Source organism: Peromyscus eremicus, chromosome 5, assembly GCF_949786415.1.
Source record: "Peromyscus eremicus chromosome 5, PerEre_H2_v1, whole genome shotgun sequence".
In the NCBI taxonomy this organism is placed as follows: Eukaryota; Metazoa; Chordata; class Mammalia; order Rodentia; family Cricetidae; genus Peromyscus; species Peromyscus eremicus.
Genome location: NC_081420.1, coordinates 72218136 through 72240014, shown reverse-complemented (window position 1 = coordinate 72240014; position 21879 = coordinate 72218136). Strand labels below are relative to the sequence as shown.

At 43.5% G+C, this 21879-nt stretch overlaps 1 protein-coding gene across 1 annotated transcript in view; it reads left to right on the top strand.

Moving 5' to 3' along the window:
* Positions 1–9594: 9594 nt before the first annotated feature.
* The window catches only part of Prtfdc1 (phosphoribosyl transferase domain containing 1), a 101158-nt gene continuing 88873 nt past the window's right edge, over positions 9595–21879 (top strand). The window contains exons 1-2 of the mRNA XM_059263673.1: positions 9595–9642; positions 18516–18622. Coding sequence (XP_059119656.1) covers positions 9595–9642; positions 18516–18622 — 155 coding nt within the window. The remainder of the gene's footprint in view (positions 9643–18515; positions 18623–21879) is intronic.

The following is a 21879-nucleotide window of genomic DNA, read 5'->3' as shown; positions in this document are numbered from 1 at the left end:
AAGGAATTAAGAAATTTGCCCAAGGTCCGGTGATAGGAAATGGAGCCTGGTTTTAAAACTGAATCTGAAACTGAAAACCGTAACTTGGAGCCAAAAGCCTGGACCAGAGCACCATAAACTTTTCATTGGTCTAGGTATAACTTTATGCTAAAACCACATTGTTTTAAAGTAGTTCATAGAGAAGAATGAATCACAAATTCAAACTGACTTTTCCTATTAGTTCCAATTACCGAGCTCTTACATATACGTCAGTTAACAAACAGGCTTTACCTTCAAATCTTAAAATGTTTTCATAATACAATTTTACTTGATTTTTAAAACAACCCGTAAAATTTACTATTTTCCATTAATATTGCTTACTACAAAAGCCTTAAAATACTTACTTCTCCCAATTTAGAAATTCTTGTCTTCTAGAAGTAGCTAAACTGCACATATTTTATTACAAACATATTCATTTATATAAATTTATAAACTTGAAATTTGTGAGTAACTTATAAACACGTTAAGGAATGGTTAAATAAATGATGGCCCTGGTATTCCAAAAGACGTTGATAACGGATCATAACGTGGAAAAACACTTGTGTTTTCTTTTTATCTTACTTGGAGTGTGAAGCTGAAGGGTGGAGAAAGGTAGAGTACACATTTAGTTACAATGTAAGAGCTAAAGCAAACCCGCAATCCCCACTCGCCCAAGGACAGATAACTTCCCAGAATGCTGGAGGCTGTTGTCCACTTAAGATAACGAGGCATGTGCTTTCGCTTCAGTAAGCAAGGTTGGTTGCCCCAGCAGCACTGGACGTGCTTGACCACACATAGGCAAGAGGTGCGAAGGCAGGAAGCATGTCAGGATGTATGCTTGTCCCTGATTGGACAAAAGCAGAAAGACGTGGCTTTGTGGGTGTGGCCTTTAAAGGCACCTGGCTGACCTAATTCAGCGTCATTTCTCTGGGAATCTTGGATCTGGACCTGGCCAGTATTTAATAAAGCTTGCTTCAGCTGGACAATCGTGGATTCAGTCTTGCTTCTTGCAATTTTCAAGTTTAACAACAACTATGTAAAATGAACTTTCCACCATCAGAGAACCTGAAGATATCAAGATATTAACCCATGTTTTAAATGCCTTTGAACTTTATTTCTATTTTCTCTTCCCTTGTGGGTAGGGTGTAAGGGGCTAGGAAGTCACTTTTTATACACTAAAGTGAAACAGAAAAATACCCTTTAAACTTCCTTTTAAAGTTATAAACAGAATAGCTAAACCTCGGCTAGTTTGATCTTCTGTATTAGGTTCAACCTGCAAAGACTCTCACAAGCCCTGCTGAAGGAATGAGTGTAGTTAACCTCCCTGGTTAGAAACACAAACTCTCGGGCTTTCATTCAGAAGCCACAGAACTATCTGATGTATTTGTTGCATTTGCTCCCATGGTCCAAGCTGTAGGATCCCTGGTTAGAAATAGCCAGGAGCACCGGGCAGCAGTGAGGCATGCCTCCCAGCATTGGGAGGCAGAGGCAGACAGATCTCTGTGAGTTCGAGGCCAGCCTGGGCTACAAAGCGAGATCCAGAACAGCCAGGGACACATAGAGAAACACTGTCTCGAAAAGCCAGAGAGAAAGAGAGAGAGAGAGAAATAGCCAGGAGCTCAGCACACCCACACCCTGTGTGGCTTGTCATACCACTTCCCAGTTGTGCTTCCTGGCTCACCAGTTACTCTATATGCTGACGAAGTTTAAAACCAATTATCTTCACAAGCCCCTGAGAGCTAAGAGGAGACAACACGGTGGCTTTCCTCTCTGCTGCTACTGAGAAGGTTGATATTGTTGACACCGGGAAGTGGGGCAGGTAGAAATAAGATCCTGGTCTTCTAAGACAAATATAAAGATTTGGGACCGGAAAGACGTCTCAGTGGTTCAAAGCACTGACTACTCTTCCAGAGGACCCAGGTTCTATTCTCAGCACTCACAACTGTCTGTAACTGTACTTCCAAGGGCATCTGGGGCCTTCTTCTGAACTCTGTAGGTCATGTATGTATGTGGTGCACAGGCAGACATATATGCAGGCAAAACACCCATATACATAAAATAAAAAATGAAAAGTATAAAAAAAAAAGATTCATGTCAACTTAAAATATGGCCCAAACTGCAAAGTCAAGGTCTGTGAGGAGTTGAGATATAACTAAGCCATGGCCTTCAAATTTTCTACTGTGTATTTTTTACAAAAACTATCAATATATAGTTTGAAAAGTGTTGATAGTATCTATTCCTTTTTATGTTTCTTTGATACCATATCTAATTTCTTACTTGGAGTTAACATTAAAACCATCAATTTAAGTCTTCTATGTCGCAATTTTTGAAAATTTTTTAAAAGTTTACAAAAATGACAAGACTCTTTCCATCTTTTTCACCCTTAAGTCACAACTCTCAACCTCTCTCCTAAGTATCTCCAACCTTAACTCTAAAATGCACCCCAGAACCCAGCATTCCCTGCTTCCCCCCAGGCCAGTGTGTATTGTACATCAAGCCAGAGCTGAGGATATAGTGACACAACTAAGCAGAGCACACAGCTTGTCACCAGCCAGTAGGCCATTAGTCTTCTTTGGGTACTAGCCAAAGTTGTAGACCTTAGAAAATTCACATTTGGTTTCTCTGTGGTTTTGTTTTGATTGTTTGAATTAGACACTTTTCCATAAGAGACTCAGCACTGGCCGAGACACCATTTAATTTTGCATAAGCTCCCACAGCACCATCCAATGCTAATCCATTCATTCAAAACCACACTGTGTTAGGGTCAGGTACAGAACTTTTGCCTCCAACCCTGTGGGTTTATGTAGTGCTTAGTTGAGAGTTCCTGCAGCTGTGTCCTTTCAGTGACTGCTTTGTGGTGGCCAAGAGAGTTGAGGTCGCCTGCCAGGACTTGGAATCTGGAGGGACACATGAACACATTATTCTTTTTCTCTGTAGCTATCCAAATCCTCTTCCGGTCAGATGGGGAGATAGTCAGAGGGTGTTCTGAAGCAGCCCGACAGCTTACTGCTGCTGCTGCTGCCGAGTATGACAATACTGTGAGAGAACGCGCTTCTGCCTACCCTCAGAGTGATCTTCAACAGAAGGTTAATTACAGAAGAAGGTGCGATACATAAAACCTAACCCCAAGTGGCTTCTGGCTTTAGTTGTGGGAACTGCCCTTTCCTTTTCTCAAGAACTACACGTTGGGTTCAGTCTGCAAAGAGAGGCCAGAAAGATGGGTTCCTATACTTATTGAATACAAAAGAGGCTTTTTGTTTAAGTTGGTTTTTGCTACAATTATTCAGAGCTTCAGTTCTCTTTACTGCAGAGACGGGAAATTACCTCAGAGGTCGAAAAGTTTTTACTTGGACTGACCATCTGGAAGAAAAGTTTTTGTTTTGTTTGTTTGTTTTTTGTTGTTGTTGTTGTTTTGTTTTGTTTTGTTCGTTTTGGAAAGTGTTTTGTTCAGCGTGATGGAAAAGCAAAATGCCATCATCATTATCACTGGCCTTCCTCCACAGTGGCTTCTCTCCAGATTCCCGCCCGTAATTCTGACTAACCGTCTGAGTCACCAAGTTTCAGATGTTTATGTATTTCAACACAATTCCCAGGCTTACAGGATGTTTATTTATTTATTTATTTTCTTGTCTCGGGACTTGGAAAGAGTCAAATGCCCTTCTGAATTTCCCGTCCAGTATCACTGGATGACTGGGCACAAGGTGGGCAGATGGAAATGCTCCTTCACTAACAAAGGTCCAAGTGTCCCTGAACATCAAAAGATTAGTAAGTACCTCCAGCTTGGAGGAGATTCAGTTAATGATAAATATTTGTGTTTCTACCATGGTAGTGGTGAGAATTTAAAAAGAGAAGGACATTCAGTGAAACTATGGAAAAGTGGATGCTTGGGAAACGCGGTGCACTAACTTTTAACATGGCAACGGTGTGCGTCTTGGTTTTTGTGCCTCTCAAAAGAATTATTAGTGGACACTCGGAACTAACATACCATTTTTTAATGAAAAAAATTCATTGCTTTAATTATATTTTCATTTTTTCCTGTATCTTTTGTCACATCTGTACCAGGCTGTCTGTAGACTGTAAGTGTATCTGAATTGCCAGGTGACAGTGGCACACGCCTTTGATCCCAGCACTTGGGAGGCAGAGGCAGGAGGATCTGTATGAGTTTGAGGCCAGTCTGGTCTACAGAGGGAGTTCCAGGACAGGCTCCAAAGTTACACAGAGAAACCCTGCCTCAAAAAACTGAAATAAATAAATAAATAAATAAATAAATAAATAAATAAATAAATAAATAAAGTACTTAAATCTTATGTCAAGTCTTTAAAAAAAATTTATTTCCATTTCATGTGTATGAATGTTTTGCCTTCATGTATTTAAGTGTACTTTGTGCATGCCTGGTGTCCATGGAGATCAGAAGAGGACACTGGATCCCCTGGTACTGGCATTGGATGGTTGTTAGCTGCCATGTGGGTGCTGGGAAGCAAACCCAAGTCCTCTGCAAAGAAGCAAATGCTCTTAACTACTGAGCCATCTTCCCAGCCCCTTATGTCAATTTTAAAAAGTAATTCCTAGGATCTGGAGAGATGGCCCAGTGGGTAAGAATGGGTGCTGCTCAAGCATGAGGACCTGAGTTCAGATCCCTGCACCCACCTATTTAAAAGAAAATAAAAAATATAAAAACAGCTGTGTATGGCTGTGCACACTTGTAACTCAGCATTGTCTGGGGTGGAGACAAGAAGACTCCTGGGGTTCCAGGCTCAGTGAGAAAGCCTATCTCAAGGGAATAAGGTTGCATAGTGACAGGACAGGGTACTCTGTGTCTTGCCCTAGCCTCCAGGTATGTACACACACACACACACACACACACACACACACACACACACACACTTCCTGTAATTTTATATGAGATAATTTCATAAATCTTCCCTTTTCATCTTTTTATTATTTTCATAACGTGCTTAATTAAAATAGAATTACATCACCCACACCCTTCCCATTCCTCCTTCCAGCCCCTCCCAGTTCCTGTCCCTCCAACCCCCTCCTCCATTCCCCCCCCAAATTGACATCCTCTTTTACTTTCTTATTGTTGTATACATGTATATGTATTATATGTATGCACAAACATACAAATACAACATGCTAAGTCCATTTGTGTCATTTGTATAAGTGCTATGGGATGGTCTGTATGTCAAATGTGTTGCTGATTGGTCAGTAAATAAATCACTGATTGGCCATTGGCTAGGCAGGAAGTATAGGCAGGACAAGGAGAAGAATTCTGGGAAATGGAAGGCTGAGGGAGAGACACTGCCAGCCGCCATGATGACAAGCTGCATGTGAAGATCCTGGTAAGCCACGAGCCATGTGGCAAGGTATAGATTTATAGAAATGGATTAATTTAAGCTGTAAGAACAGTTAGCAAGAAGCCTGCCACGGCCATACAGTTTGTAAGCAATATAAGTCTCTATGTTTATTTGGTTGGGTCTGAGTGGCTGTGGGACTGGCGGGTGAGAGAGATTTGTCCTAATTGTGGGCCAGGCAGGAAAACTCAAGCTACAAATGGCACCCAACGTGGGGCAAGAGTTTCCACCTAAAACCTAAATAAAAAGATTCTAAAACGGAGCTAAAAACAGCTCCTAGTTGTCTCTTTTAAGCTAGCGGCAGCCTGCGTGTTTGAGCTACTATGGCGGGTTCCTGGCGTACATGCTCGACCTGCAATATGGCGGGAATGAGGCCTCTGCAAATGGCACATTAAGCTGTGTGGTGGATTTAGCCTTTGCTAATACAAAAAAAAAAAAAAAAGAGGTTTCTGGGCTACACACTGCTTTGATAGAAGCATAGACCCACTATTTCTGAGAATTGATGGCTCCCAGAGCTGGCGGAAAAACGTACTACCGCCATGTTGGGAAGCTAAAGTGGGCGGAACCAGCAGCCACAGGGCCAGCGCCGTTTCAGGCTTAGAAGGCTACAGTTTAAAGCAATAGGCTCAAGCTAATATAAAAAAATAAGCCACGTAAAGATGGCTACCACACAGAGAATCTGGATTATGTTCTCTTTGATATTCGTAACTGAAGAAAAACATTTGATTACAAAAGCTGTTGAGTTATGCCAAAATGTATATTTTAAAGGTACCTTGACTTCAAAATTTAAATGTAAGGATATGTTGCTTTGGAAAGGAGGCTCTGCTTTTGTTTCCACAGAAAGCCAGAGGCTATGGATTTGTTCCAGATTAAGATGCATCAGGTTTGACCAGCCAAGACCACCTAAAAGGTCTCCGATGACACAATGGCCCAGATGATACAACATCCAGAACCATTTCAAGGCAACTGGCTCAGACGATACACCCTCATGAACTACTCCATAATCCTAAAATATTCTTTATGTCCCCATAAGATACAGCGCCCCCCTCCAACAAGAAATAGTAAGAGAAGCTACGCCCAAATTCCCAAATATACCAAGCTGACTTTGAAGATATGTAAAGGTTAAAACCTTCCTTTTTAAGAAAAGAAAAGGGGAAGTGCTATGGGATGGTCTGTATGTCAAATGTGTTGCTGATTGGTCAGTAAATAAATCACTGATTGGCCATTGGCTAGGCAGGAAGTATAGGCGGGACAAGGAGAAGAATTCTGGGAAATGGAAGGCTGAGGGAGAGACACTGCCAGCCGCCATGATGACAAGCCGCATGTGAAGATCCTGGTAAGCCACGAGCCATGTGGCAAGATATAGATTTATAGAAATGGATTAATTTAAGCTGTAAGAACAGTTAGCAAGAAGCCTGCCACGGCCATACAGTTTGTAAGCAATATAAGTCTCTATATTTATTTGGTTGGGTCTGAATGGCTGTGGGACTGGCAGGTGAGAGAGATTTGTCCTGACTGTGGGCCAGGCAGAAAAACTCAAGCTACAACTGACCACTTTGTATTGAATAACCAATTAAGGGGCTCACCCCTGGGAGAGGGCATTTCTTCTTCTCTTGGCAGTCATAAACCTTTCTTTGCTCATGAATTTTTTCCACATCATCTCAAATTGATAATGTTATAGTTTTTAGCATTTTTGAAGGATTTTCATGCATGTTATCTCATTTTAACCTCATTACCATATGCAGTACAGAAATGCTTTATCCTGCCTTTTACAGAGGAGAGAACTGAAATCCAACACATTGATCTTACTAGTTTAGACTCATGCATTAAAGATATAGGGGTCATACTAGAATTGAAATTCCTATCCAAAACTATTTCACTACCTTTTTTACAGAAATTAAAAGGTTTGCGTCTAAACATTCCTAATGTAAGATTAATAATAAAGCCTGGATAGATACATTGTTGCTCTTCTCTCCTGGTCATTGCAAATATAATTTAATATTATATTACATTTATGTGGTCCAGAGCACCAATTATAGTCTGACAACACAAAATATAATGATAAGAAGTAAAATAAATTTGATATTTTAAAGAGTTTATTCATCATTCTTTATAGAATGTCCTACAATGGTATGTATAGAATGTTCTGGAACATGAATTCATAAGATTCTTGTTGTCCTTCAAGCTAGCTATATATTTTTTTCATTGTGAATTCATTGGGGTTTATATTTAAACAGATGGTCTTTTGGAAAAAGTCTATCTGCCATTTTCCAGCCAACGAGCATCCTTAACACATGCTCTTCTGCTGAGACAAGTGCCTTGCCATCTCCTGTGCCCCAGTGTGTCCTATGACTTCACAATGAAATTCTTCAGGCTGAGTTTGACCTTGAAGCAGTTGGACACTCAAGTGATATTATCTTCAAGCCTGGTTTGTGAACTCCCCAGAGCCCCACCCCACATCTACACCATATCCAGTGGGAAGAGTGTGGCCAGTGAACAGCATTAACTTGCACTCCGGACTCTAGAGTTAGGTTGTTACCATAACAACATGACTTTTCAGTTCCTGGACATTTCTTTTTTTTAAGATTTGTTTTATTTTATTTTATGTGTGTGGGTGCTTTGCCTGCCTGCGTGCAACATGGGCATGTCTCATGCCCACAGAAGTTAGAAGAGAGTATCAGATCCTTCAGAACTGGAGTTATGGATGGTTACCATCTGGGTGCTGAGAATTGAGCACTCCGTAAGAGAAACAAGTGTTCTTGACCACTGAGCCATTTCTCCAGCCCAGTTCCTGGAAATTTCAAAAATATCGCTTCTGAATATCTCCTGGGCCCCGTACTGAAGAATGAAAATGGAGAACAGGTGAGAGGCAGCCACAGAAATGACTGGTTGACACGGTTTACCTCTGTGCTGGGGACCACCACCTATTGACACAGCCAGTCGGCCAGCACAGGGCCTGCACCTTGTACCCCTCTTCTTCCACAATTCCCGCACTTGGACATTAACAGCCACAGTGCTAAGCATGGCTTGTCCACCACACATAAATACAGTATTATTACACAGTTATTCCAATCTAAGGCAACATGAACTGATGGATAACTATTTTCCCTTCAAACCAGACACAATCAGCATTCCTCTCGACAGTGTGTGCCAGAAAGCGAATACTGAACATTTCTTTTGCTGTGTGTGTGTGTGTGTGTGTGTGTGTGTGTGTATGTGTGTGTGTGTGTGTGTGTGTGTGTGTGTGTGTGGTGTTGCTGTTGTTGGGCTCAGAACCGGTGCAGCCTTTCACATCCCAGGCAAACGTTCTATCACTGAGCTACACCCTAGCCCAGCAAAAATCTTTGGGAGAAGACTGAATCAAGAGAACTATACCCATGTGAAGCGCAAAAGTGGGCCGTGTTCAGGCTCTGGCAAGATGTGGGAAACGAAGGACACACATAAACAGAAAGCAGGACCTTGGAGGAAAGAACAAAGAGGAGGGCGCTGGGCTAGGAGAAAGCTGGGATTAGGGGGTGGGTTTGATAACAGATTCATAAAACAGGGCTCTCTAATCCGAGTAGGGCAATTGCCTTCAGCTACAACCTGAAACAATTAGAGTCAAGTGGTAAATTAGATACAGTATTTTGTAAAAAGTCCCTGCCCTGGGCCCATCGGATCACTAGGGTTTGGTCAGAGGAAATGCTTGCTTGTGACTCTTTCCAACTTCTGGCAGGACACCAGGAGCTGAAGAAACCCTCCGGGATACTCCCGGCCATTCCCAATGCCCGACAACGCTCAGCACTGCCGCTCTTTTATGCTTTGACTTGGGACAAATGTGCATTTAAAACCTGGCAGGGAGGCGTCTTGGAGATTGCTGGCCTGGGGGCTGCAGCGATGGGCTTTGGGGTGGGGTGTGGGGAACAAATGACAAGAAGCTGCATTTGCTCCAGACCTGTCCCATATCCCCGCGGGGTGCGGAGCCGGCAGAAGGACAAGCAGCGGGCCGCCAGGGACGCTCCCTGGAGCGCGCTCAGGTGCATCAGGCGCTGCTCCACAGCTGCTCCCCGGCCGCCTCGGGAATGGGGCTCGGCTGAGGTCGCGGCTCTCCCGCCCGCAGGCTGGGGGGCGGGGCGGCCCCAGTCCCATCCCCCGCGTCCCATCCCCCGCGTCCCATCCCCCAGCGCAGCCGGGCCTCCACATCCTCCCGGCGTCTGTCCTCCCCGCGTTCCCCACGAGAGACATGGCCGGGAGCAGTGAGAAGGAGCCAGACTCCGGGCGAGGCGTCGTGGTAAATGCAAACTCCAGACCCCGGGCTCCCTAGCTCGCTCCTCTCCCCTCCTTTCGTAGCATCCCCTTTTAGCTGAAATACGTTCGGGTGAGAACCGGCCACGGCTTTGTTCCTCCTCCCGGAGGAGATCGCTGCCTTCCTCGCATCCTGGCCTCCCCTTTCCACCCCAACTGAGGAAACCTCTACTAACATCGCTCCTTCATCCCGAGTTCCCAGTAACTCCTCCCCTCCTCTCCTTCCTCGGATCCCTGGCCTGGAAGCCAGTGTGCTACCTGGCCCCCAATTGTGCTAGCCACAAAGAGCCTGGCCTGCGAGCTGGGGTCTGGGAAGACCCCAGCGTGCTGCTCTAGCGGCTGCCTTCTCACTTCAATGAGTTTCGAGTTTTGTTTTCATAAAAAAGCTACTGAGAACTCTTCAGGGGAGCCAAGACACAAAGTAGCACAAGTGAATGAAATCCGAGCTTTCAATCTGGGGCGCGGCTCTGCAGAAGTCGGAGCGCCCTGAGCCTTGTCTGTGAAGGAAGACAAACTGGATGTGTGAAATACCCAGTATTGTGTCTCGTGATGGAAGGATGGAGGGTGGGACCAGATCCGAAACTCTTCAAATCTAGGGATCATTCAGGTGTCAACCAGAGGGTACCCACCTCCCAGAATCCTGGAATCAAACTCCAGCGGAGCGTGGTTATGACTACCGGGACTGGGGTGAAAAGGTGTGAGGGTGGTGGGTGGAGCTGACGCGTCACTAAGACTGTCTTCCCAAAGCTCCGCGTGTAGTTCGCAGTTAATCTGTTTATGGAAATGAATGGATTGAATTAGAACGAGGGGGTTGGGAAGGAAAAGCCTCTCACTTAAATAGAACTGTTCAGGTTGAAATGTGCGGTTCAGCTCTTAATTTAACAGCAAGTCCTGCCTTTCTTAAAGGAGGGGTGCCTTTAATCTGCCCTGCTAGTCAGGTCTTACTGTTGGAACAAGACAAAGGCTCTTTTTCCTGGAATGTGCCTCCTAAGAGAGGGACATAGGCAAGCAGTGTGAAAACACATAGTCAAGATAATTCAGACAGCCCGTGCGTGGACAACCGGAAGGAAAACAGCTACTGGAAGCGGGTGGGGAGCAGTGTCTTTGCTCATAGGATCAGAGCTGCAGTGACATTTCACCCAAGATCCCAAGCATAAACAGAAGGTGACCATGTGGGGACCCGAGGCACAGAGAGGCACATAGCAAGAGCAAAGAAGAGATCGTTGTATCTGATTTGTGTTTTTACAATAAAAACATTCCAGTCGCCTTAGGGATGATAGAACAGATGAGGGGTGTGAAAATATGAAAGAGGAAATCATGAAATTAACTCCCTTATTAAGTCTATAATGCACACAGTTCAGGTTACCCTGTAGGCAATTTGAAATTCATACTTGAAACTCCAGAATGTGACAGAGTAGATTTGGGAAACCATCAGCAGAAGGCTGGTTAATATTTGGGGGATAAATGAATGAAGTGGAAAATGGAAGAAATTAAAACAACTGTTGAGAACAGATGCCTGTGGAAAGCCCCCAAATGTGAGAGTTACACTGTGGCACAGAGCCAGACAAAGGGACCACCAAAAATGAAGAGCTGTATAACAGAAAGCAGAAGAGTAGATGCCTAGGAACACAGTTGGGTGGAAGTGGATTTGCCAGGGTCGTGAGATCATCAAGAGTGTCAGATGCTGCCAAAGGAACAGGTAGCATGGGAGAGGGCAGGAGGCCTTTAGGGTGGAGCGTCTTTCAAATAGCCACCCCTAAAATGCTTAGAGTACCCTGCATAGTAAATCCTAGATGCTTCTAAAGAACATGATCAGCAGGTGGTGTGGCTCAGAGGCAGAGCATTTGCCTTGCATAAAATCCATCCCCACCACTGATTATTAAAAAATCAAAAGGAGATAAATCTAGATGTACTAGTAGGATGGGTAGATTATTGAAGTCTAAAAATCAAATGATAGAACAGTGTAAATATAATAGTGCCACCTATTAGTGTCAACAGAGGCCTTCTAGTGAGAGATGCATGAACGCAGCAAGTGTGCGTAGGGAGAGGAGAAGCTGTGTACATTAGCTGGTGTGGAAGAGAGGGCAGAAAGAATGTCAGAGCCTCAAGATGGGGAAGGGGGCTGGGAAAGAGCAGGATGTAGGGATGGGAAGCATGAACTCACAGCAGCTGGGTGTACTGATACGGGGCCCACAGAAGTCAGGCCCTCCTAACAGTCAGCTGTGAAGAGAGAAGGGACCCACAGGACTTTATCACATGCTGCTGATCTGTGGGGAACCCACAGATTCCGGGAGAGGGGGAGGCACGATTGTGTACCCACTGTGGAGCCTGCCAGGCTCTGACGGTAGGTCCAAACTCAATGTCACACTGGTGACCCCAGTTAAACAATCTGGGACACTAAAGAAAACCAAAACAAGTAGAGGAAAGGTAATTATAGGGAGGAGGGCTTGGCTGGAAGGGGGTCAGAGAGAAAAGGAAGGTAGGTCCAGAATACATAGTGCACACATATGAAAATGTGAAATAACAATTCACTAATTAAAAAAGTTAAAATGGGTCTTACCTGCAGGTGACTTTCAGTTGACTTGGGTAGGAGGGGCATTAATGCATTATAAAGAATAAGTAATAGCATACAATAATTGCTAGATGAAAAGATGTAGACTGAGTCCAGAGATTCTTGCTCAAAGTTGGGTCACTTGGTTTGGAGCTAGTAAAGTCACCAGATGTGTAGCTGATACTTCCTGATTATTTCTCAAGGAGATAAGATCTTCTCTGCCCGCCTGGCTTTTGGGGGTCAGGTTCTTAAATAGCTTTGTCCCTCCAGTTTGTGTTTTACTGAAGTGTTGTCAAACGATCCATGGTTGGTACCTATACAAGTGGGTTTGGGAAAAGATGAGAAAAAGCAAAGTTACTGTTGAGTTTCTGTTATGCTTAACTCTCTCCTTCCCTTGTGTGGCAATATATGAGAATAAATAAGAGGGAGAGAAATAATGCAGAAGAGGAAGGCGTTGGGATCCAACCTGTCCTGTGGCCCGTTGAGCTCTGTCATTGCATTAGCAGAAGAACATGGGCCCTGTTTCCAGAACCTCTTGTGTCCACTGTTCTAGCATGGTTGAGTTGGGCTCTGGGCCTGGGCCAGCTGATGTTGCTGTCTGGGGTTCTGTGCTGTTGGAGAGAGAGGCACAGGCATGAAAACCAATGACAATCATCTGTCTGCAGGGGAGAGTAGGGCCAAGTGCATGGAGCTCGGAGCGGGACAGAAGCAGACTTGAGCTGCATCCATGTGTTTCTGAGCCGTTTTTCTCGCTGTAAAGAAATAGTCTAAGGGGGAAAAAAATAGGTTGTCGATGTAGCTTTAAATGCGACCAAGAGAGTCAGATGTGCTCTGGATTTGGACGTAGTATAAAAATGACTCAGTGACTGTGTTTGTCATTTCTCCAGCTTGGAGATGGTTTTGCCTCTTTGAACAGAGAAGGCATTGTGTGGAATAAACTTAGAACATGTTATCTGTGATCCTGAAACTATTTAAAGATTTCTTTGTTTTTCATTTTTTTTGTTTTTTGTTTTTGTTTTAAAGCAAGTGAATCCATTACCTAAGGTTCAGAGGCACCCCGCATCCCTCTGGGGATAGACTTACTCATTACACAGTTCGTGTGCAAAGACAGTAAAGCGGACCTGGATCCTCCTGTCTCTGGTGGTCTTATCTCCTCAGTGAAAGCACCATTTCAGATTAACTGCAAATAATGGCCGCTTGGGATTGTGAGAACAGTTGTAGAGAAATGCATTTCTACCAGATTTAATTTTACTGCTTGAGCTGGGGTAGTAAGACTTCGGCAAATCACACTGAGGTTTTTCCTTAAATGAGTTAAAACATACTTACATAAATGATTATGAGTTATGTAGACAACCGATGCTTCAGTATAGTTACATGGCTAACGTTTTCGCATAAGCACTATAGGCTGCATGCTAGTGAGGCTTGTATTAGTTTTCTGTCTTATTTAACCTTCACAATAGCCATGTGAGGCAGGCGTTGCCTTTATTTTAGAGACGTTGATATGTCCAAGGTCCCGTAGCTAACAGACTTGCCCTAGAGGAGCTAGATTTTGAAATCTGTGATATCCACCGTTACTCATGTTGCTCTGAGCTACTGATTGCTCTGACCATTTTCACGTATAGATTTGTTTCATAATTTTCTCATCATCTTTTCCTTTTCTTTAGTATACATGTTTGTGTGTGTGTGTGTGTGTGTGTGTGTGTGTGTGTGTGTGTGTGTGTATGTGTGTGTTGGGGGGGTTGCATTTGTTTAGTGCTTGTTACGCACTCACTATTTGATGTTATGCACTCCATAGGTTTTATTGTATCTTAAAGAAAAGGAGTCAGGACTGGGCACAGTGGCACACATCTTTAACCCCAGCTCTCAGCTCTCAGGAGACAGAGGCAGAAGCAGGTGGATCTCCGTTGAGTCTAAGTCCCAGTCTGGTCTACATAGCTAGTTCCAGGATAGCCAAGCCTACATAGCGAGACCCTGTCTCAAAAACTAAAGAAAGAAAAGGAAAACAGGGTCTTCTAATCTCACGGCAGTAAAAATCAGAGGGGAACATGACCTTAGAACATGAATCATAGAGAGGAACCTCTGTGATTCAGAGCAAAGATCTGTAAGGATTTGCATGAGAGGAGGAAAGAGCTCAGGAGATCACCAGTGTTGTGAGCAGATGAGCTCCAGGAAGTAGAGTGGGGAGCATCGTATGTCCAGAAGGAAAGCCAGAAAAAAAGTGCTTGGGTGATCTCCCTGGATGGTCGTGACAGTGCCAAGGGGCTCTCACAGAGGCTGTATGCCATTCAGGTGCAGCTGTTAGGTCACTGGGCAGCCACTCTGGTGTTAAAGGTTACAGCAGACTCCTGGAATTTTCATGGTGAGATCCAGAGTTGCTCTGTACAAGTTCACCAGTCACGCCAACCAGCATGCTGGTAAGGTGCAGTGAACACGACACTTTTTGTGTATGAAGATGATGTATACTCTTTGGCCAGTGCTACAGCTCCGAATCTCCAGAGCTTTGAAGAGTAGTTATTTCTATCCAAGAAGACAAACTGAGGGTTGAGGTTGGAGTTCTAAGACAAAGACTGTCTCATTCATTCGATTCTTCAATATTTTTTAGTACTCAACAGATCTCAGATCAGTGGTCTGAGCACTAGGGATTGAACAAAGAGTAAGATAAAGTCTCTGCCGGAAGTAGCTCACATTCTAGCGGGATGAGACAAGTCAGAACACACACACACACACACACACACACACACACACACACACACACACACATCTAGTAGAATACATACTATGAAGGAAAGTAAATTAGATATGAAGGATACAGAAATGGGATGGGAAGAGCAGAGAGTGCCAATTTATATTTGTGGTCAGGAAAGGCCTCTCCATAAAGGTGACCGTGAACGAAGACCAAGGAAAAGAACATGCAAGCCATGTGGTCATGTGCAGTAAGAGTATCGTAGGCTAAAGAAATAATGGAATACTATACATTTTCAGCAGATTCAATCAGTGAGGAGAAAGCCGTTGGAGCAGAGTGAAGAGAAGGTGCCAGAAAATCAAGAGAGGGGCATTCTTGTGGGCCACAGTGAGGGCTCCAGGTTTTACTCAGCATGTAATGAGAAGCCCTTGAAAAAGTTGGAGTAAGAGAATGTCACGGTGTGAAATTCACTCCTCAAAGTTTGTTACAGCTCCCATGGCAGGAGAAGCATGGACAGGCTCGTCTATTTCCACAGTAGGCGAGGATGAAGTGATGGCAGCGTAGACCCAGATCAGGGCGGAGAGGGGGCAGTGGGGCTTGCTCAGGTGTGGTTCTGCTCACACTGGGAGGGAACTGGGGAGAAAATGAAGGACTGAACGGCACAAAGATTAAAGGGAGAAAAGAAGCCAATGCCAAGGTCTCAGTCCGAGGAACCAGAAGAATGTGTTGAGATAAGGAAGGGATAAATTTGGGGAGACATAGCATGAGTTTGGTCTGGCTAGAGACCAAATTTAGGGTGAGAGTGGCTTGGGCTATACCATAAAACATCCTTTCTAAAACCTGAGTCAAAGGGAATTGTTTTTGAGTCCTTCATCCAGAGAAGGGTGGGAGCAGGGTGGAGAATGTCTCAGTACAAGATGGAGTGGCTGGAAGGACTCTAAACCAGCCGCAAAGAGATAAAGACAGAGCACAAGTGTGGAAATGTCCCCAAAGAGCCCGAGGCGGAGCCTTTTCTAAAACAGAGCTGCAGGGAACCCCAAGGGAATAGGCTAGAGGATCACAACGTGAGAACAGTCAGCGAGGCTTCCAGGAAGAAGTGAGATTGACCTGAGCTTCCAAGAAGGAGGTGAACTTTGGCATAGAGACGGAGGGAGTAGGAAGAGCAGGGCAGTGTGTAAGAGAGATGAATGAAGTCAGAGCTGGAAAGAATGAGGTGTCCTGGAGACCCCCCAGATGCTGCAGGATTTGAGACCTGCACCATAGAAACATGCCTGGTACTGCAAATACGGCCAAGAACCCATGGTTGGGGAGCTATTAGGCCACAGTATTGAACCTTTTACAATTATTTTTCTAAATGGACATACTATCGAGCTGCCCTATAATTCCTGTCTCTTGGACTAGGCCTGGTGGTGCACACCTTTAATCCCAGCACTCAGGAGGCAGAGGCAGGCAGATTTCTGTGAGTTTGAGGCCAGCCTGGTCTACAGAATGAGTTCCAGGACAGCTAGGGCTGTTATACAGAGAAACCCTGCCTCAAAAACCAAAAAACCAAACCAAAAAAAAAACAACGAACAAACAAACAAATCATGTCTCTCTACCCATAGATTAGTGCAGCTCTCAGACCCCCTTGAGAAGTTTTTGTGCATTGGATGCCCATTAAAGCAGAGACAAAGTGCAGAGAATGAGTGACTGTGGAGTCCACATCCACAAATAGGACATCTATATCACACCCCTTCCCCCCAAGGCTCAGGAACCATCTCAGAAGAGGGAGCAGAAATACAAGAGCCAGAGGTCAGGAAGGACCAGAGGGCAGTATTATCTTTTGCACAAAACAGGACCACTGCAGTCATGACTGTGGTTGCCTGCACAAGCTCAATCCAGTCAACATTTTAGCTTGGAGAGGAATGGGCTCATAAGCCCTTAGTTAAGGAACTAGTGATTGCTGATGGCTTTTGGGAGAAGGAGAGTCGGTTTTCTCTCAGGGTACAGCATCTAGTAGAGAACACGATCCAGTGGATGAGGCCCCACCCCCATGAGTGTGAGGGTAACACAGATTGTGCTCAGTGGGTTAAGGGGGAAAAAAGGAAGAGGAAATTGGGAGAGGTGGTGAGCAGGGAGTCAATCTGAAAGAAGCGAGGAGGAGGAGTTGGGGTGAATACAGTCAAAATACATTATGTGCATATGCAAAATGTTCAAAGACTTAATAAAATATTATATACATGCATATACATGCACAGAATCATGACTAAACTGGAAACCAATCTGAAGGCAGGGACTAGATGTAGAAATGAGCTAGAAAATCAGGCTGGGTCTGTGTTATAAAAGCCCTCCATGGCTCAAAGCTGGACAGGCTAGTCCAGACAGCGTGGAAAACGATTAAAGAAAGAGAGCTATGAAACCTTATACAGAAAGGTTTTCACGTATAACATCTTTCATTATTGTATCCTTGTTTATGTGAAAGGAAAAGTAACTTTCACCTTCATTTTCTTCCGCATCTTGTTATTATTCTAACCAAAAAAAAACCACACACACACAAAAAAAAAAAACCTTGTACATTAAGTCTTAAGCAAGAGAAAGGATTGCTGGTTTGCTATCAGTCTGTGTTCTGTGAATAGGCCAGTTTTCTTGGACCACCACATTCTAACTAAGAAAGGCTGAAGTTCCTTAAAAAGAATATCCTGTTTTAGTCTTTATTGGACTGATGGGGGCACCCAGAAGTCTGGGTCTACTGTGATCCTGGGATATACTTTTTATAGGTAAACCTTCCCAGGCAGATGAGGCAATTCACTGTGAATAGAAATGAAGAATATATCATAATACTCTTTATTATACAATTATGAATGTGTATAATATAGTCATCATATTTTTATAGTATAGATACAAAGTATGTGCTTACACATACATGCTTCTTTTTACAGTGCCAGAGACTGAGTTTAGGACTTCAGACATACTGGACATTCACTCTATTATTGAGCTGCACCAATATAGTGCTTTCATAAACACGATCTTCTACATAATTCCAACAGGTTAGCTCTGAGACGTTGAGTTTAGGGGCTGGAGAGATGGCTGGGTAGTTAAGAGCACTTACTGTTCTTGCAGAGGGCCCAGGTTTAGTTCCCAGCGCCTACATCAAGCAGTTAACATCTGTAACTCCATTCCCAAGGCATCTGATGCTCTCTGGCCTCTGAACTGGCATTTGAGAATACCTGCATGCACATGGTACACATAAACTCATGCAGGCACACATATAGAAATAAAAATAATAAAATCATTTTTTAAAAAGGCATTAGGTTTGCATTTTTATATTGTATGATGCCAATAATGGAACACACCATTGAGCTTACTACTCCCTTGTTTTATCAGGTTGCATAAATAATAACCCAGTTAGGAGTGGAGTACACTATTATCTTAGCACTCCCTTGTTCTAGCAGATTGCATAAACAAGAACCTCTGACTAAGCTTTCCAGTGCTCGAGGGGAGATATTAATGTATTGAGATGTGCAGACCTAATCTCCCTGTTCAACATTATTCTGTTTTCAAATGACGGGTGTTTTCCTTATTATTTACGTTTAAGAAAATAAATTAATCATGAAAAATGCCATAACGGAACTACTTTGATTTACAGCTTATGGATAATTGGCCGGGATATGACTTGGATTTATTCACATATCCACAGCACTATTATGGCGATCTGGAGTGTGTGCTCATCCCTCATGGCATCATAGTGGACAGGTGAGTGCTGTGTGGTGGGTCAGCACTGCATTAGGGCGGCCCCCTCTTGTGGGACACTTACAGTACTGTTAGAGACTTTTCCTGGTGGTAGGGAGAACTTCTATAGGGTAGCAAACTTGAACGCAAGGAGTATGTGCCTTCACTGAGTGGTGTACGTAGGCATTTATTCAGGAAGATTGGTAAGAAAGATATACACACATAAGCTAATATAAATAATACTCCCCACACACACCAAAAAAGCAATGTCCTGTACTTACCATGGAGTTGAGGACCGGAAAGCATGGCTTTGCACCCAGAAACATTTGTCTCATGCTTTTCACAGATTTTTGGTTTAACCAGGGGGAGTTAGGAGGTGAACTTTACCTTAACAGGACACGCTCTGAAAACGCTGACCTTTCCCTGCAACTTTTCTTTCCTTTGGAATAGTGTGTCACTGGTTGGCCAGTCAGCTTGTGTATGATTATGGACATCCTTGGTAATGTTTTGAGAATAACAGAATGGGCAACTTCAGGCTGTCTGTGGAGAGCACAGGTATTTCCTCTCCCGTCGTAGACATTTTCCCTCCCTCCTGGTTCTCAAAAGGCTGCCTTTGACTCACTACCATGGATCTGGATTTGTAGATGTAGCCCTGTAACAGAACCGCCTCAGCCCACTAAACTACCTAGCCCACTCCTGTACCAAGACTGAATAAGTAAATCTTCACACTCACATGGAAGACCAGGTCCTGGATCAGCGACTCCTCCAGAGGCCCAGAACCCAGAAAGAGGAAGACAGTGGAGAGTGAGAAATTGGAGTCCCCAGGCTAACTCTTTCTTCCATCTGTAGTCTATTGGTTTTTAATCTGTTATAGTCTGGTGAGGCTCAATTTCACTCTGTGAACCAAGTCCTTGAAGCAAAAGAAACGCTCAAAACTATCCACAGGACGCTTTCCCAGATAATATTTTTCCATCAATCACTGTCAGTAAGGAAAAGGATTTGTCACTCACACAAATTCCTAGATTGTCTAAGATTTCTATTGGCTAAGACTTGTACGTTGTTTGCTGTCTCAACTCATAGTATATCATAAAAACAAGTTCTAGTTTGGAGTTTATCATGGCCTAAGCTGGATTTCCCATGGCAACCACATTTGATCCTTAAAAAGAGAAAATTTCTGTCAAATAAATTTAGGGAATTATGCAGTTTTCCATAGTGCAAAATCTCATTAGCATATCAAAGATTGGGGGAATTTTGCCCCCCAAAATTGTAATGAAGGCTCTTGACTTAAACAGTTATGTCAACTTAATGTGTGCAAAAAGTAACTTCACTTATTCACTTTTTCATACACCTCACAAGCCATTTCCCCTAGTATCAGTTTGGGAGGCCCTGTGTGTAAACAAATTATTACTTTCCTCACTTGAATTTTGTGGTTTAGTTAATTGCACCCTGATTGAAAGCATGATCAAGTCTGGGTGAAAGGACCCTAGCCTTTTCGCTATACAGTGGAACCACCCAGTGAATTTGGTAGAGTATGTATTGTTATCCTTTATATCTAAAAATTCTGCATCAGTGGTTCAGAGTGGGGCCCAGGATTTCAGTCCTCACCTTTAAAACAAACATTTGACGTATTTTACAGACTGCGGAACTCACCCATTATGGGGGAATGATTCTATACTACCAGCACATTTTTATGCTTGGGTCCTATCTCTACTATCCAGTCTTGCAATTACATTCACCTACTACTGTCAGGCAGTTACTAATCAGCTTTCTTTCCCTGGAAATGTCTCTGAATGTGTCATGGAAATGAAGTCATAAAATATCTAATCATCAATCCAGCAGCCAGTGAATCTTTGGACTTCTAATTTGGACTTGTGAACAGTATTTGTACAATTGTGGTATGAGTGGATCTTTTCATTTCTCCTGGATGGGGTCCTTGTGGGTAGAATTATGGACTTCCTGGTGAGTTTCAAGAACTGCAGGTTGTTTACTAAAGAGGTGTGACCTTTTCCAGCCTCCCTAGTAGTTCAGCAGGACCCCAGTTTTCTCCACATATTTGCTGACATGTTGTATTGTCTGTCCTTTGGATCACAGACATCCTAGTAGATGTATAACGATATCTCCCTGTGATTTGAACTTACACTTTCTGAATCATTAGTGTGCTTATTGGCTACCCCTATTCTTTTTCTGTGGGGGTTAAAGGTGTTTATCCAAGCCCTTTGCCAGTTTCCTTGTTTGGTTGTTTGTCTTCCTATTGAGTTATAAAAGGTATATATATGTGTGTGTGTGTGTGTGTGTGTGTGTGTGTGTGAATATATATATGAATATATAATTAGATATATTAGAAACAAATCCTTTATTAGGTTATGATTTATAAATATTTTTTCCAGTCTCTCTGGTTCTGTCATTTTCTTATTGGAATCTTTTGAGAATAATGTATATTCTGCTGTTTAGTGGGGTGCTCTACACATATCAACTGGATCCAGCTTCTCAATGGTTGTTCAATTCAACTTTTCCCTTGTTGATGTTCTGACTGCTGGATCCTCCTGGTAGAGGGGGTGCAGAAATGTCTGAGTGCAGTGGTGGGTGTGTCTGTTTCTCCTTCTTCTGTCAGTCATCTGGCATCCTTAGGGGAGCATACAGTAAGGATTTTTATGTTTTCTTCAGGAACTGACAGAAATCACTGAGGAGGCAATGGCCATCTTTAGTCCTGATCATTTTCCTTACTCTGATATCTATATTCTGACTGAAAGTAAGATAGTTTCTTCAGCTTGCTTTTGATTGGTATTAGCATGTCATGCCCTTCTCTTTCGCTTTAATCTGAGTCTTTATGTGTAAAGTGAGATTTGGAGAGGCAGGGCTGGGGAGATGCTCAGTTGGAAAAGTCTTTGTGCAAGCATGGGGATCTGAGTTTGAGCCCCAGAACCCGGGGAAAAAGCTGGTATGGTAACCTATGCCCGTAATTCCAGCTCTGGGGAGACAGAGACAGGCAGGCCCTGGGACTTGCAGGGAGCCAGCTTATCCTAACTGGTAAGCTCCAGGACCCACTGAGAGACCCTGTCTCAAAAGTGTGATGGACAGCTCCTACGAAATGATACCCTCCTATGAAATTTGACCCTTGGCCTCCAAATGTACATGTACTTGCATATATACATATATATGCATGCAAGCACCCCCCCACATACACATGCATATGTGTGCGTACACACACACACACACACACACATATACACACTGTGGTATGTATGCACACATGTGTGCATACGCTAAATAAATAAATGTAA